This window comes from Eschscholzia californica, unplaced genomic scaffold (assembly GCF_041429995.1).
Source record: "Eschscholzia californica isolate CP2 unplaced genomic scaffold, dmEscCali1.0.p SCAF_2, whole genome shotgun sequence".
In the NCBI taxonomy this organism is placed as follows: Eukaryota; Viridiplantae; Streptophyta; class Magnoliopsida; order Ranunculales; family Papaveraceae; genus Eschscholzia; species Eschscholzia californica.
The window spans coordinates 43,154,653-43,169,133 of record NW_028238309.1 but is presented as its reverse complement, the minus strand read 5'-3'; the positions used below and the strand labels follow the sequence as shown (position 1 = coordinate 43,169,133).

General features: G+C 37.1%; 2 protein-coding genes across 2 annotated transcripts; one reads left to right on the top strand and one right to left on the bottom strand.

Annotated features, from left to right (window-relative positions):
• The first annotated feature begins 3,721 nt into the window (after positions 1-3,721).
• LOC147558122 (uncharacterized) lies at positions 3,722-7,825 on the top strand. The gene is made up of 7 exons (XM_086659661.1): positions 3,722-4,926; positions 5,616-5,760; positions 5,886-5,939; positions 6,042-6,133; positions 6,402-6,634; positions 6,734-6,904; positions 7,362-7,825. Exons 1-7 carry the CDS (start codon positions 4,007-4,009, stop codon positions 7,457-7,459), a joined length of 1,713 nt encoding a protein of 570 aa, XP_086515787.1. The 5' UTR covers positions 3,722-4,006; the 3' UTR covers positions 7,460-7,825.
• A 63-nt stretch (positions 7,826-7,888) lies between these two features.
• LOC147558121 (Leucine-rich repeat protein kinase family protein) lies at positions 7,889-11,411 on the bottom strand. Its single transcript, XM_086659660.1, has 2 exons — positions 9,028-11,411; positions 7,889-8,798 (listed from the first exon to the last, which is right to left on the bottom strand). The coding sequence occupies exons 1-2, from the start codon at positions 10,376-10,378 to the stop codon at positions 8,104-8,106; spliced, it is 2,046 nt and encodes a 681-aa protein (XP_086515786.1). The 5' UTR covers positions 10,379-11,411; the 3' UTR covers positions 7,889-8,103.
• Positions 11,412-14,481: the final 3,070 nt, after the last annotated feature.

Sequence of the window (14,481 nt, the reverse complement as noted above, 5' to 3'; positions counted from 1 at the left end):
TCTCCGGCGAAGGGGCTCCGCCCCTTCGCCGGAGTTATAGAGAGAGAGAAGAGAGAGGGGTTAGAGAGAAAGAGGAAGAAGAGAGAAAGAAGAAGAAGAGAGATAAAGAAGAAGAAGAGAGATAAAGAAGAAGAAGAGAGATAAAGAAGAAGAGAGAGAAAGAAGGAGATGAAGAAGAGAGAGAAATGAAGAAGATGAAGAAATTTTTTTTTTGATAAAGGTGGCCGGCCGGAATTTTTTATTCCGGCCGGCAACCTTTCGCCGGAGAAGAAGGGTGAGGTGGACAGAGTGATGTGGTGATTGTTAGATGAGGTGGACAAAGAAAAAGAAAAAAAAGATAATTACAGAAATGCCATGGGGGTAAAATTGGGAGGTTGAAAAAATTTGGGGCCATTTAGGAATTTTTTGGGGCCAAAACGAACTGCCGGACACAATTCGGGGCCAAAACGGCCAGTTGGTCACAAATCGGGGGCTAAAACGGAATTAACCCCTAAAAATATACAGTTGGAAAAGAGGTATTTCCATTATTGTTGTTAATGTTCCAGGAACCTGCTTACTCATATTTTTTGGTGGGGTTTCCTTCCAAATCATTTGGTTAACTATAGTGGCTTACTCCTAATAAATGGAGAAACATGAGTGTTAATCTGTTCTTTTTGGATGGTTCGATTTAGATGAGAATAACATAGTATAAAATAAGGTTGTCTATGCTTCTTACAACTTGGAAATGGTTTGTTAATCTTAGTGTTTTGATCATCCATTAATTACTCAAGATGGTAAAATTTTGTGTACTTTAAGAAATCTGTTCTTTTGTTCTTGTTTATGAGATATTGATAACATCTATTTCTTAGATTTGATTTTTGCCCAGTTTCTGGTAAAGAGAAGTAATGTGGAGAAGTTTGATCCAGAGTAATTTGTTTTTGTTGTGTTATGCTTCTTATCTTTAATACATTTTAGGGTTTCACTATACGAAAATCAACACCTATCTCTTTCTCTTCTATAAATATGTGTACTTTCAGATTGAAGAACAAATTATTTCCGTAGAGAACCAAACAGAGGAAAACAAGAAAAATGGGTAACAATTTCTTTTTCCAAGTGTTAACCAAACAATAGAAAATATGAACTTTTATATAGAGAAAATGATTCTAGGTGAAAAAAATTCCTAGAGTAAAAATTTCTCTATTTTCCTCAAATAGCTATCAAACACAACCTTATTAGTTGATCACTAGAGTGAGTTTACCCTTATGGAAATGAAGTGCTTCCTTTCTGCTACCACGCCCGTCTATGTTCCTTCCATTAATCTAGGTGGTCGATGTTCCTTTCATCTATCTAAAAGAATTTTCTTTTGTTTCACTTATTCTTACAACAGGCTTACTCTCACCAACTCTTTTATCTACACTCTTAGGCTTGCCCTTTTATTTTTCTTGAGTATGTGTAATCTCTCTACATTTGCATTACTACTTCAATGTGATTTTTTTTTGCGTTAGTTCTAAATTTCTTAATTCAAGGTCTGCAAGGATCCCAATTATAAGAGTCTGTTATTCACTTCCGATCGCGTAATGAATACGACTCGAGTTCTCTGCATAGTAGCATATAGGAGGTAATCCTCCTTTTGTCAGCTCATACTTCTCAGTTTCATCCGCTCTTTGTCTTTTCAGAGCATTGAGTGTTCACAATTTGTTTGGAGAATCTAAGGAGTCAAAAGTTTGATTTGGTGGGTTTATAGTCTTATAACTTGGAAGAGTGACGCCCAAAGAAGACTCAAATACTTTAGTAAACTAGAGAGGAATGATCATTCAAGCTAATGGGACTAGCAAAAGGCTGCCACCAGCTGAACTCTATGTTAAGAGTTTGCTTGCTTTATCGTGTAGATAGAGTTTATAATCGAGACTCAAACTTGTTAGACGAATTATCTAGTAAGCTCGAGGCCTTTAGATATTGGTATAAAAGATGAACTTTATCTTTCTGAATTGAAAGTATATGTAATCTTGTGTTGAATTAAAGGAAGTCATCGTTTTGTGGAAACAAAAAAAAATTTGCGATACAAGTTGTTGAATTACTAACAAAAATTTTGCGACACAAGTTGTTGAATTACTAGCAGATTTTTATGTTTCTCCGAAGGCCAGCTGTCACGGGGTAAAATCTCGGCTATGTTGTTTACTCCGTGCGGCACTTGTGTAGCTTCTTTTCCTGCACAAGTCTAAGCCTTTATAACTTGGATGCCTATGTAACTAAGACTAATAGGCTGCTCCAACACTATATGATTGAACAAAGAAAGCTTCTTAAGTATGCACAAGAACACTCTAAGAGAAAACTCCAAGCTTTATTGCTTATGAAAAACTCTTTACAAGTGGGCACACTTCCCAAGTCACTCACTCTCTTGGATACCAACTTGGTTGCTCTCAACTTGTTGATTTACAAATGAGGGGATCACCCCTATTTATACTAGTTTGGCTATACAATGGAGGGCTAAGATTAAGCCACTTGGTTTGCATCTAATGGCTAGGAAGCTTCCTAGGAATTCTCTAGAAAACTTGGGCTCCAAGCAACTCGAGAAGCTTCACACCAAAATATCTCCCAAATGCTCTAGAGAGCTCCATTGGGCTGGGCCAAATTTGATGGAGTATGCATCCTTTCACTAGGCAGCCCAGCACCTTTACTCCCACCCTTGTATGCTGTTTGGGGCTGCTGTAAGCTGCTGTCCCGAGTTGGGCAAGCTGCTGCCTGGTCCAAATTGTTGCTACTGTCCAGCCCACTTGGTAGTTGCTGTTTGGTGCACTCATATGTGGGTTGTTTGGGCTGCAGCCTGGTGCCATCATGTTGCTGGTCCGGGCCACCTGAGCTGCTAGTTGGGGCCACTAATTTTGGTCCGTGACACAGCGCTTTGGGGAAAGCTAAATAGTTTCCGGGGTGTGAAGACTTGGTCAAAAAAAGGTCAATTTTGTTTGACAATTTTATTTAGGGGGAAAACAAAATAGCTTCTCCACCTCAGCTCTCTCTCTCCACCTCACTTCTCTCCCTCCACCTCATCTTCTCTCTCCACCTCATCTTCTCTCTCTCTTCTCCGATTAGGTCGCCGACCGGAAAATTTTCCGGCCGGCGACCATGAAAAAAAAAAAAATCACTAACTCTCTCTCTCTAGAAACTCCGGCGAAGGGGTTTCCCTTCGCCGGAGTTCCGGTCTGTTGAAGAACAGACCAGTTCCGGTCTGTTGAAGAACAGACCAGTTCCGGTATATTGAAGAAGAACAGACCGGAACTCCGGCGAAGGGAAGGCCCTTCGCCGGAGTTACTAGAGAGAGAGAGTGAGTGAATTTTTTTTTTTTTTTTGATGGTCGCCGGCCGGAAAATTTTCAGGCCGGCAACCTATCGGAGAAGAGAGAGAAGACGAGGTGGAGAGAGAAGATGAGGTGGAGAGAGAAGATGAGGTGGAGGGAGGTGAGTGGGAGAGTTTTTTTATTTTGAACCATATTCCCCTTAAAATATGTTTCCCCGAAATTTTTTTAAAATTTTGCATATTTCCTTTAAAATTTCAAACCCTGGAAACTATTTAGCTTTCCCCAAAGCGCTGGCCTTCTCCGAAAGGGCAGAGCTCAATAAAATTGAAAAATTACTTAAAAATAATAAAATAAAAATTTATGTGGCGAAGAATTACTTTTTTTTTTTTTTTTTCCGTTGAACTGCTGTTGAAGAATTACTTAAAAAATAAAATAAAATATGTGTGTGACCTTTCGAAAGACAAAGACGGGCCTCAACAATTTTGGTAGTAATATCATTTTATTAATGTGGGCGGGCCCGAACGTGCGTGAGTGCGTCAGTAGTATTACTACTTTTCCATATAACGTCCGTCATCACAATACTGTGACGGTTTCTGCTACGATAATTCACGGCGATAACCACACCGTCAATCTCATTTCTAGGGTTTCCCATACTCTCCGTCCACTGTAAACTAACGTCGTCTAACTTCCCGTTCCCCAAACTCCCTTTCCTAACCCTAACTCCGTCAATCTATGGCTTCCTGCGACGACGATTTCTCCCTCCTCGCCGATGACAACCAAACTCCTCATCACTCCCACCACCATCTCCACCACCTCCAAACTTACAATTCTCATCCTTTCACATCCAAATCTACGCCGATCAACTCACAACTTCAACCACCACCACCGACACAACAACTATCTACCTCCATCAACATCATCGGTGGTGTCGAAAACCCTAATAAATCAGATGCTGATGAAGAAGATAGAGATGATGATGATTACAGTAATGTTGGATTCAATAGTAGTAAGTGTACATCTACCTCCTTCAACGACGTGAATGTTTTTGGTGAAGATGATTCAAATCCTTTTGCTACTCCTGATCAATCTGATCCTAACAAATCTAGGGCAAATTCTCGATCTGAAAAGAGAAAAGAACAAGAAGAACTCACTGATGATGGAACAACTACTTACTCTTACAAGAAATCAAAACCAACAAGTTCAACAAATACAACTACAATTACGATTACTACATCATCAAGTGGAATGGATTATAGATATAAAGGCGAATACCGAAAAGATCGAGAGGAATGGAGTGAAAATGCAATAGGTATTCTTCTTGATGCATATATGGATAAATTTGTTCAGCTTAATAGAGGGAATTTAAGAGGTAGAGATTGGGAAGAAGTAGCTGCCATTGTTAGTGAGAGAAGTGATAAACAAAAAGCTGGTAAAAGTGTTGAACAATGTAAGAACAAAGTTGATAATTTGAAGAAAAGATATAAAGTTGAGATGAATAGAATGAATAGTAGTGGTTTAACTGTGAGTCATTGGCCATGGTTTAAGAAGATCGAACAAATACTTGTTAATTCCCCTTCGTCCAAGACGAATTCTGCTGGAGATAATAACTCTCCTATTGCTCCTGCTAGTATCACTAGGCAGCAGCAAAAGAGGTATTATTGTCTTCTGGTTTTGAATGATTATTATGTGGATTTAGTTAATTTTGTTCGTAATTGTTTCATATGATCTTCATAGCTATTTTCTATCTGGTAAATAATTGTTTTGGGTTAAAAAGGTTAGATCTTTCTCATGTTTCGATATAAATAATTAGGGTTTTCGCCTTAGAATTTCTGTAGGGGCATATTGCTTTATTTAGTGAATTGTCTATCTTAGAGAGACCTGATTAATGCCCAACATATTTTAAAGCAACTTGGCAAATGAATCCATGAATTTCTTTTTATCCAATTGTCATGTCAATCAGGTGTTGTGCCAATTATCCGAAGTTTGTTTGGACGATTCAGGTGGAAATTGAAGAAACTTGTTATTGCTAATCTACAATTACCATGAACTTTATGCATTTACGAAACTTGTTATGCTAATCTACAATTACCGTGAACTTTATGCATTTACTGTCTTACTCATTTAATTCTGTGATACTACATCAGAAACTTACTTCTTGTCCTTATTGCGGTTTATTTTAGAACAAATCGCTATTTTGGTGTTTGGTACACTTGGATGGAGGTTATATAGGTTAAACAAATAATTTCCTTCTTAACCAAAGTCTTCTATATAGTATTTATTTATTGTTATATTGCTTCAGTAATTTTTTTTAATCTTGATCGGGTACCCAATATTTGTCTAGGTACGCAGTTATAGCACCTCGGCCTGTTCCAATGGCAATTACCATGAACTCAAAGCCTTCGTCAATTCCTAGATGGCGAAGAGTGGTCTTTAAAATTAGTGGTGCTGCCCTAGCTGGGACAGGGAATCAAAGTATTGATCCCAAGGTATGTATTGCAATGTCGGTGCTAATATCTTTCGGAACATTTGATGCTATGCCGTGTTCATTATGGAATGGGAAGTCTTAATGTCGAAACTCGAAAGCATATAAACTAAAAAATTCCTTTGTCAGGTACCCTCGTTGATTGCTCGGGAGGTTGCAGCAGCTTGCCGCCTTGGTGTAGAGGTATCTCCAAAATTTTGCCAAAATGTTATTGGCAAATGTTTCCTCCTAGAATCTAAATTTTACTGCTTTTATAAATTTATTATTATTTTCTCCATTCACTAGGTTGCGATTATTGTCGGAGGCCGAAATTTCTTTTGTGGAGACTCATGGGTTGCTGCAACTGGTCAAGATCGAACTACAGCATACCATATTGGGTAATTTATTTATTTATATAGAATTGCAACATTTCTTATTGACCTTTTTCTCGCACTTCAACTGCGAGTTTTACTTGTTAAATTTCCTTTTTTTTTGATGAAGATTGTTAAATTTCCTTTGGACTTAGAGTTCCTTTAATGTTTTTGAATGTGTCAATAGATAACTGCAACCTGATTCTTAGCTTTGTTTTATCTAATTATCATATAGTTGGTTTGGTTAATCGATATTTCATTGTTGCGTTGTTGGGATCTGCTTGACTTATTACAGGATGATGTCAACTGTGATGAACTCTATATTGCTTCAATCCTCTTTGGAAAAGCAGGGTATCCAGACCCGTGTACAAACTTCATTTCCTATGGAGCTTGCAGAGTCATACTGCAAGAGACGGGCTATCCGCCATCTTGAAAAAGGAAGAGTTGTTATATTTGGTGGTGTTGGTGCTGGCTCGGGAAGTCCACTTTTCACCACAGACACAGCTGCAGCTCTTCGAGCGCCAGAGAGTATATCTACGCCTCGGAAATAGCATATAGTACTTTTTCCCTTTATTTCATATATTGCTTGGAGTTGATTTTTGACTCAGTATACATCTTTTCTGCCAGTTGGTGCGGAGGCAGTGCTCAAAGGAACTAACTTTGATGGTGTGTATGACCATCAGTCGAGAAACAATAGCATGGGCTTCGAGCACATTTCCTACAGAGAATTGGTCTCTAGAGGTGCAAATTCCATGGATGCTATGGCAATAACATTCTGCGAAGACAATGGGATTCCAAGTTAGTTTCTGTTTCTTTTTTCTCTCAGATCTGAATTGACCCGAGTAAGATCTCAAGATGTTTATTTTTATGGGACTCATCTGTCTTACTCGCCTGAAAGGCTTAGTCTGTCTATTTTGGGCTAGTAAGACATAAAAGAAGTTTGGTTTAGGACACACTGCCGAAAAGAAAATGACTATTGTGCCCTGACAAAAACAAGTCAGACTTAGAGGATTATAATCCAGACTGTCTATTTTGGGCTAGTAAGAACAAAAGAAGTTTGGTTTAGGAGACGCAACCGAAAAGAAAATGACCACTGTGCCCTGACAAAAACAAGTCAGACTTAGAGGATTATAATTCAGATCCCAACGAGTCAGATTCGGACGATAAAAAGACACCATCTTACTTTTAGAGACTCTTAGAGACTTACCATTTATTCCTACAAGATCTAATCTTCTGTTCTCTTGTTTTCTTGTAGTTGTGATCTTTAATCTCCTTGAACCTGGAAATATTTCACGAGCATTGTGTGGAAACCAAGTTGGTACCCTTATTGATCAATCAGCCAGGATGAGCTAACACCTCTAATAATTGATCTTTCAAATCCTTTTGAGGAACTAATATATTTCACCTAGCCAGTGTTCTTAATCAAGGAACTACCTCTATTGTGCTATATGGCTCAGCAACTTCCCATGTTCATGGACTTCTAAGCGATGGACTTCTAATCGGGTTAAGATGACGGAGAAGGTTCAATATCTAACTGTTGTGTTGTCTCTGCACTTAAAAGTGTATTAATCCTATTGTTGTCATAAATAATTGATATGGGAGATAGAAGTGAAAGGTGAGAATAGAATGTAATCATTCTCATCTCAAATGTATGAGACAATAATTTTAGACAATGTATTACTGACATTTAATATGAGAATTAGATCATCAAATCCGAAACTGGTGCAGAATGAAAACTTTGAAAATACATTCCGAGGAAATGGAAAATTTGGGTCAGACAAATGCATAATAATGGAGTGCATCATGATTACTTGCAGGTGAAAACACTGATAAACGGCGAATATTTTACAGCACTAGAAGAAAATAATCTGATAAGAGCAAATAACAGTCTGCAAAGAGACGATGCAGGAGAAAAATGAGAAAGATACAGAAAAGCCATTAAAACATTAGAGAAACAACAGAAATTAACAAGCTGAGAGATTGAGGGATTGGCCAGCTCAGTAGGTGGTAACTGCATCATCAGTTGGAACAAGAGATGGAGAAAGGGAACTACGTGATGGAGAGAGTGAACTACGCGATTCATCTAGACCTTCTCGCATTGGTGATTGCTCAACTTGAAATTCTTCAATCATCTTCACCACTTCTGACATAATGGGTCTCTTCTCTGCTGTCTGAGCAACACAAGCTAGGGCAACTTGAAGCATGGCAACCAGCTCTTCCTCTATGTTCTTGTATCTCAGTAACTCAGGATCAAATACTTCTGCTGTCCATTCGTCTCGGACAACAGACCGAACCCATTTTGGAAGATCAACTCCTTCCTCTTCTTGTCGAGGATTACTTGGTGTTGGATACAGAATAGGAGCTTTCCCAGTGAGAACTTCTAACACTAGTACTCCAAAACTATATACATCTGCTTCTTGAGATAGTTTCTTGGTTTCAGATTGTTCAGGGGCTTTATAACCTCCTAATCTTGAAGTTGCATGAATTGGATTCAAAAGTAAAGCTAACCCAAAATCAGAAATGCAGGCAACACCATTCTTGTCAAGTAAGACATTGGATGATTTTACGTTTCCGTGTGGGACTTTTGATTCAATGTATGTTTCATGGATGCGGGCAAGTCCACGAGCTGCTCCAAGCACTAAGCTGATTCTTGTTGTCCAATCTAAAGGTATTCGCCCTGCCCCACGATTCCCTAGTTCATACATACAAGGAAAATTCGAGATCAAATCACTCAATCTACGCAATATTAGGTTGTCCACTGCAATATTTCTAAGAATTAAGAAAAACCCGAAAACTCAAAACATTCGTAATAAAATAGATAGAGAGATTGTATACAACAAGCATCTAGATCTAACAAATAGTAAAAATAACAATATTAATGTATATACTAGTGAGAGAAACTTGTGAGATGAAAGAATTACCATGAAGAAGTGAATGAAGACTTCCATTAGAAAGATAGTCATAAACAAGAAGCTTTTCTTCCTTAGCATAATAATAACCTCGAAGACGAACAATATTTGGATGTCTAAGCTTCCCAATAACATCCATATACTGCTCAAATTCCTTTCTCTCACAAGGATTTGCATCTTTAAGCCTCTTAACTGCAACAGTACTACCATCTTCCAAAACTGCTCTATATACAGTCCCCAAATTCCCCTTCCCTAACATCTCGGCCGAAGCTCGAAGAAGATCTTCCAACATAAACTGTTTCCTTCTATCAAAGAACACAAGCTTACTTCTATCACTTGCAGTTGTTCCATCACTTTCTCCTCCACCACCACCATTACTGGCATAAACCCTTTTCTCACCATTATAATTACTTCTTCTATTCTTCTCAGCTTTTGGGTTCTCTTTTGAATATCTTCCACAATAGTAAGCAACAACAAATGAAGTAATCACAAGTAAAAACACAGCATTTCCTACTACAATTGCAACAATAGCACCTATACTTAAACCCTTAATAGACCCATTTTTACTCTCAGTAGAATTTGAAGTTTCAGGAAAAGAACTAGGATTTGATGGAACTACAGATTGAGCAGCAGTTGCAGCTAATGGAGGTAATGAATTAGTTGAAGAAGAAGAACAAACAGGAAATGACCCAGACCCACAAATCCCACCATTTCCTAGAAAACTTCTCACCCCAAATTTTCTCTGTAAATCTTGAGGTATTTTCCCATACAAGTTATTGTTTGACAAGTTGAGTTCTATGAGTTTGGGTAGTGATCTTGTAAAATCAGGAACTTCCCCAGAGAGAAGATTGTTCTGAAGACGAAGAGTCATTAACCTAGCAAGTTGAGAAACTTCATTTGGTATAGGACCATGAAGATTGTTATCTGAAAGGTCTAACCTAAGAAGACGTTTTAATGAATTAATGGAAGTGGGTATTTGACCAGAGAAATCATTACCAGATAAGTAAAGAAGTTTGAGATTAGAACAGTTAGTAATGGGGAGAATAGTTGAGTTGAATCGGTTAGAATGGAGATCAAGAAGACGAAGTTGGTCAAGTTGAGCTAGTGAATCAATGGGTCCTCTAAGATCTAAAGAAGGAAGAGAGAGTGAAGTTACTCTTCCTTGGGTACAACCGACACCATGCCAAGCGGCGGAGCAAGCGTCGCCGGTAGTCCAGTTAGAGAGGAGGTTACCATGAGTATCAGTTTGTAAACGAAACTGAGTTAGGGCTTGTGTGTCATTAGTGAATTGAGCAGTTGAAGAAGAAGAAGAGAAGATTATGAGAAAGAAAATAATGGTGGAAAACAGAGTGAATAAACCCATTTTGGGGTTTCTTCTTTGGGTTGAAATGAACAAGGCGGGAAGGTTATAGAGAGAGAGCTTGGTTTTAATAAAAACAAAAGAAAGACAGAGAGAGAGAGAAAGTAAAAGAGAAGAGTCTTTTCTTTTTCTCTCTCTCTCTCTACTTAAGTGGTGGGGATGATTAAAGGTGGTGTGGGGTTTGTTGAGTGGTGGTTAGAATGATTATCTGCTTCTGCACTCCACTAATCACAGTAAGAACTCCAATAATACAAAGATTTTGATATCCAAAATTTTATAGCAAAAAATTTGGTGTGTAGAAATTCAAATTTATGGGGCCATTAGTTGATGTAAAATTTGTTACTAACACAAATCACAACATTTCGGTTTATAGAGATGGGTATTTAGTTACAGATCAACAACAAACACAAGAAATGATTTATACAGTCGATAACTTAAATACGATATATAAAGTATTCTTAGCTCGAAAAAAGATATGAAAGTGATTTTTCGAATTTGAATTCTTCTGAGTGTAGAAACAACGGCTACAAATACAAGGAGTAGTTTTATTTATATTGATTGGTGGGGTAGAGAGGAAGGGCAGGTAGGCAGGCATTCATTGGAAGCACAAAGTTTTTTGAAAGTGTATCAAAGATTTGAAGCACCATTTAATTTGCAAATAAAAAGGTTGGTTTACTATATGGAGGGGGCAAATCCTTGTTTTTTTTTGTTTGTTTTTTTGGCTTTTTGGATTGAGTAGTGATAAAATGGGGTTAACTAATAAATAAAGTTCATTAAGTGTACATGTTTATGTTAGATTAATACTAAGAAGAAGATACTACTAACGTGATCGTAACGCAGCTGCTGCTGTTACCCTAACTTTCTTTATTGTAGTAGTAGTGTCTCTGTTTTAGAAAGAGAAAGATAGAGAGAGAGAGACAGAGGAGAGAGAAACTTTCAAATTTTACAGCAGCAACCTAGAGAGAGATAGAGAGAGAGACTAGAGAGGAGAGAGTCTATTGATATTCCATCCTTTTCTAGGTAGCTGCTCTCTTTCTCTCTCTCTCTCTGTTTTCAAGACAGAAAAAAAAAGGAACAAAGTTCTTTTGTACGGTTTTCAATTTCAAAAACACAGAAAAAAGTGGGAAAACAAAGACTTGCTTTTGTTTTCTGCCTTTGACCATCTACAAGCCGTATGTATTCGAGCCCAACGTTAAACAAATTTCCCGCTGGTATTTTAGAGAGACAGAACGACGAAGACATAATCCCAGCTAAGGGGGGGGTATTGGATTGGGACTTTCGCGGACATTTGAGAGTCCGCGAAAGTCCGAGGCATTCAAATCCAGACATTTAAGAGTCCACGAAAGTCTGAGGCATTCAAATCCAGACATTTGAGAGTCCACGAAAGTCTGAGGCATTCAAATCCAGACATTTGAGAGTCTATGAAAGTCCGAGGCATTCGATTTGTCTTCCAAAATGTCTCATACTTTGGTGGACTTCATAGTTTGATGGATTTGTGAAGGATTTGGGACAAATTTGGGAGCCAAAATGTCTTTCAAAAAACAAGAGACATTTGAAGTCCATCATGTGATTAACCAATAATAATAATATTAAAATAATAAATGTCTACCAAATGTCCATCAATGTCCACAAATATTCACAGATGTCTACGAAAGTCGAAAAATATATTTTTGAAATGTTAGTATAAATATATTATTTCATGTAATTAAAAAATAATAATAATATTAAAATAATAAATATCTATCAAATGTCCATCAATGTCCACAAATATTCACAGATGTCTACGAAAGTCGAAAAATATATTTTTGAAATGTTAGTATAAATATATTATTTCATGTAATTAAAAAATAATAATAATATTAAAATAATAGATATCTACCAAATGTCCATCAATGTCCACAAATATTCACAGATGTCTACGAAAATCGAAAAATATATTTTTGAAATGTTAGTATAAACATATTATTTCATGTGATTAAACAATATAATAATATTAAAATAATAAATATCTACCAAATGTCCATCAATGTCCACAAATATTCACAGATGTCTACGAAAATCGAAAAATATATTTTTGAAATGTTAGTATAAACATATTATTTCATGTGATTAAACAATATAATAATATTAAAATAATAAATATCTACCAAATGTCCATCAATGTCCACAAATATTCACAGATGTCTACGAAAATCGAAAAATATATTTTTGAAATGTTAGTATAAACATATTATTTCATGTGATTAAACAATAATAATAATATTAAAATAATAAATATCTACCAAATGTCCATCAATGTCCACAAATATTCACAGATGTCTACGAAAGTCGAAAAATATATTTTTGAAATGTTAGTATAAATATATTATTTCATATGATTAAACAATAATAATATTAAAATAATAAATGTCTACCAAATATCCATCAATGTCCACAAATATTCACAGATGTCTACAAAAGTCGAAAAATATATTTTTGATTAGCACAAATATAATATGCATTACACATTTTGTCAATAGACTCAAGATCTTAAAATGTCTCCAGGACATTTTGTTTATGGATCAAATGTCTTGAAATGTCTATAAAGACATTTTGTCTACAAACTCTCAATGTCTTGAAAATGTCTATGAACACATGTTGTCTATAATAAGTCATCCGAAATGTCTTGAAATGTCTTGAAATGTCTACGGGACAAAAAGTCTATGAAAGTCTATGAAAGTCTCGATCCACTACCCCCCCCTTAGACCCAACAGATACATTTGTGCTAACAAATGTAAATACAAAAATAATGGTCCAGTTTTCCACAAAAAAAAATAAATAAATAAAAAATAAAATAAAAATAAAAATAAAAATAATGGTCGAGAACAACCGAAAACGTCACTCTGTATCCAATTTACCAAGGAGCAGAATCTGAAAGAACTCTACCACTTAATCCTAGAACTCGGAGATGGATACGAGTTTCCTATAAGTCTTAAACCCTGCTCTAACTCTAAGGGGGGAGGGGGTATTGGATTGAGATTTTCGCGGACATTTGAGAGTCCGCGAAAGTCCGAGGCATTCAAATCCAGACATTTCAGAGTCCACGAAAGTCTGAGGCATTCAAATCCAGACATTTGAGAGTCCACGAAAGTCTTAGGCATTCAAATCCAGACATTTGAGAGTCTATGAAAGTCCGAGGCATTCGATTGTCTTCCAAAATGTCTCAGACTTTGGTGGACTTCATAGTTTGATGGATTTTGTGAAGGATTTGGGACAATTTTGGAAGCCAAAATGTCTTTAGGGTTATTTCCCTAATGGCCCCCTACTTTGTGACCAGCTTCCTACCTGGCCCCCTACTTTACAAGAAATACCCATATGGCCCCCTTCCGTTATAACACCGTTACTCTCTCTCTTCCATTTCTTTTCTCTCTCCTCCAGCATGTTTTCTCTCTCTGCCACCTCGTTAAACCAGCCACATCATCGTTTTCACCGGCAGGGTCGCCGGCCGGCCAAATTTCCGGCCGGCGACCTTCAAACTTTTTTTTTTCTCTCTCTCTCTCTAAAAAAAATTTTAAAAAATTCTCTCACCTCTCTCTCTCTAAACTCCGGCGAAGGGAAACCTTCGCCGGAGTTTAGAGAGAGAGAGGTTTTTTTTTTTTTAGAGAGAGAGAGAGAGAAGAGGGAGAAAAAAAAATTTGAAGGTCGCCGGCCGGAAATTTGGCCGGCCGGCGACCCTGCCGGTGAAGACGATGATGTGGCTGGTTTAACGAGGTGGCAGAGAGAGAAAACATGTTGGAGGAGAGAGAAAAAAAATGGAAGAGAGAGAGTAACGGTGTTATAACGGAAGGGGGCCATATGGGTATTTCTTGTAAAGTAGGGGGCCAGGCAGGAAGCTGGTCACAAAGTAGGGCCCATTAGGGAAATAACCCTTCAAAAAACAAGAGACATTTGAAGTCCATCATGTGATCAAACAACAATAATAATATTAAAATAATAAATGTCTACCAAATGTCCACCAATATCCACAAATATTCACAGATGTTTACTAAAGTCGAAAAATATATATTTGAAATGTTAGTAAAAATATATTATTTCATGTGATCAAACAACAATAATAATATTAAAAT

Bases quoted from the DNA above. Each gene is read 5' to 3' on its own strand.
- LOC147558122 (XM_086659661.1), top strand. From the start codon at position 4,007: ATGGCTTCCTGCGACGACGATTTCTCCCTCCTCGCCGATGACAACCAA. The intron at 4,927-5,615 runs GTATTATTGTCT...ATATTTGTCTAG, and splicing joins ACTAGGCAGCAGCAAAAGAG to GTACGCAGTTATAGCACCTC. The intron at 5,940-6,041 runs GTATCTCCAAAA...TCCATTCACTAG, and splicing joins CTTGCCGCCTTGGTGTAGAG to GTTGCGATTATTGTCGGAGG.
- LOC147558121 (XM_086659660.1), bottom strand. From the start codon at position 10,378: ATGGGTTTATTCACTCTGTTTTCCACCATTATTTTCTTTCTCATAATC. The intron at 8,799-9,027 runs GTAATTCTTTCA...TGTATGAACTAG, and splicing joins TCTTCATTCACTTCTTCATG to GGAATCGTGGGGCAGGGCGA.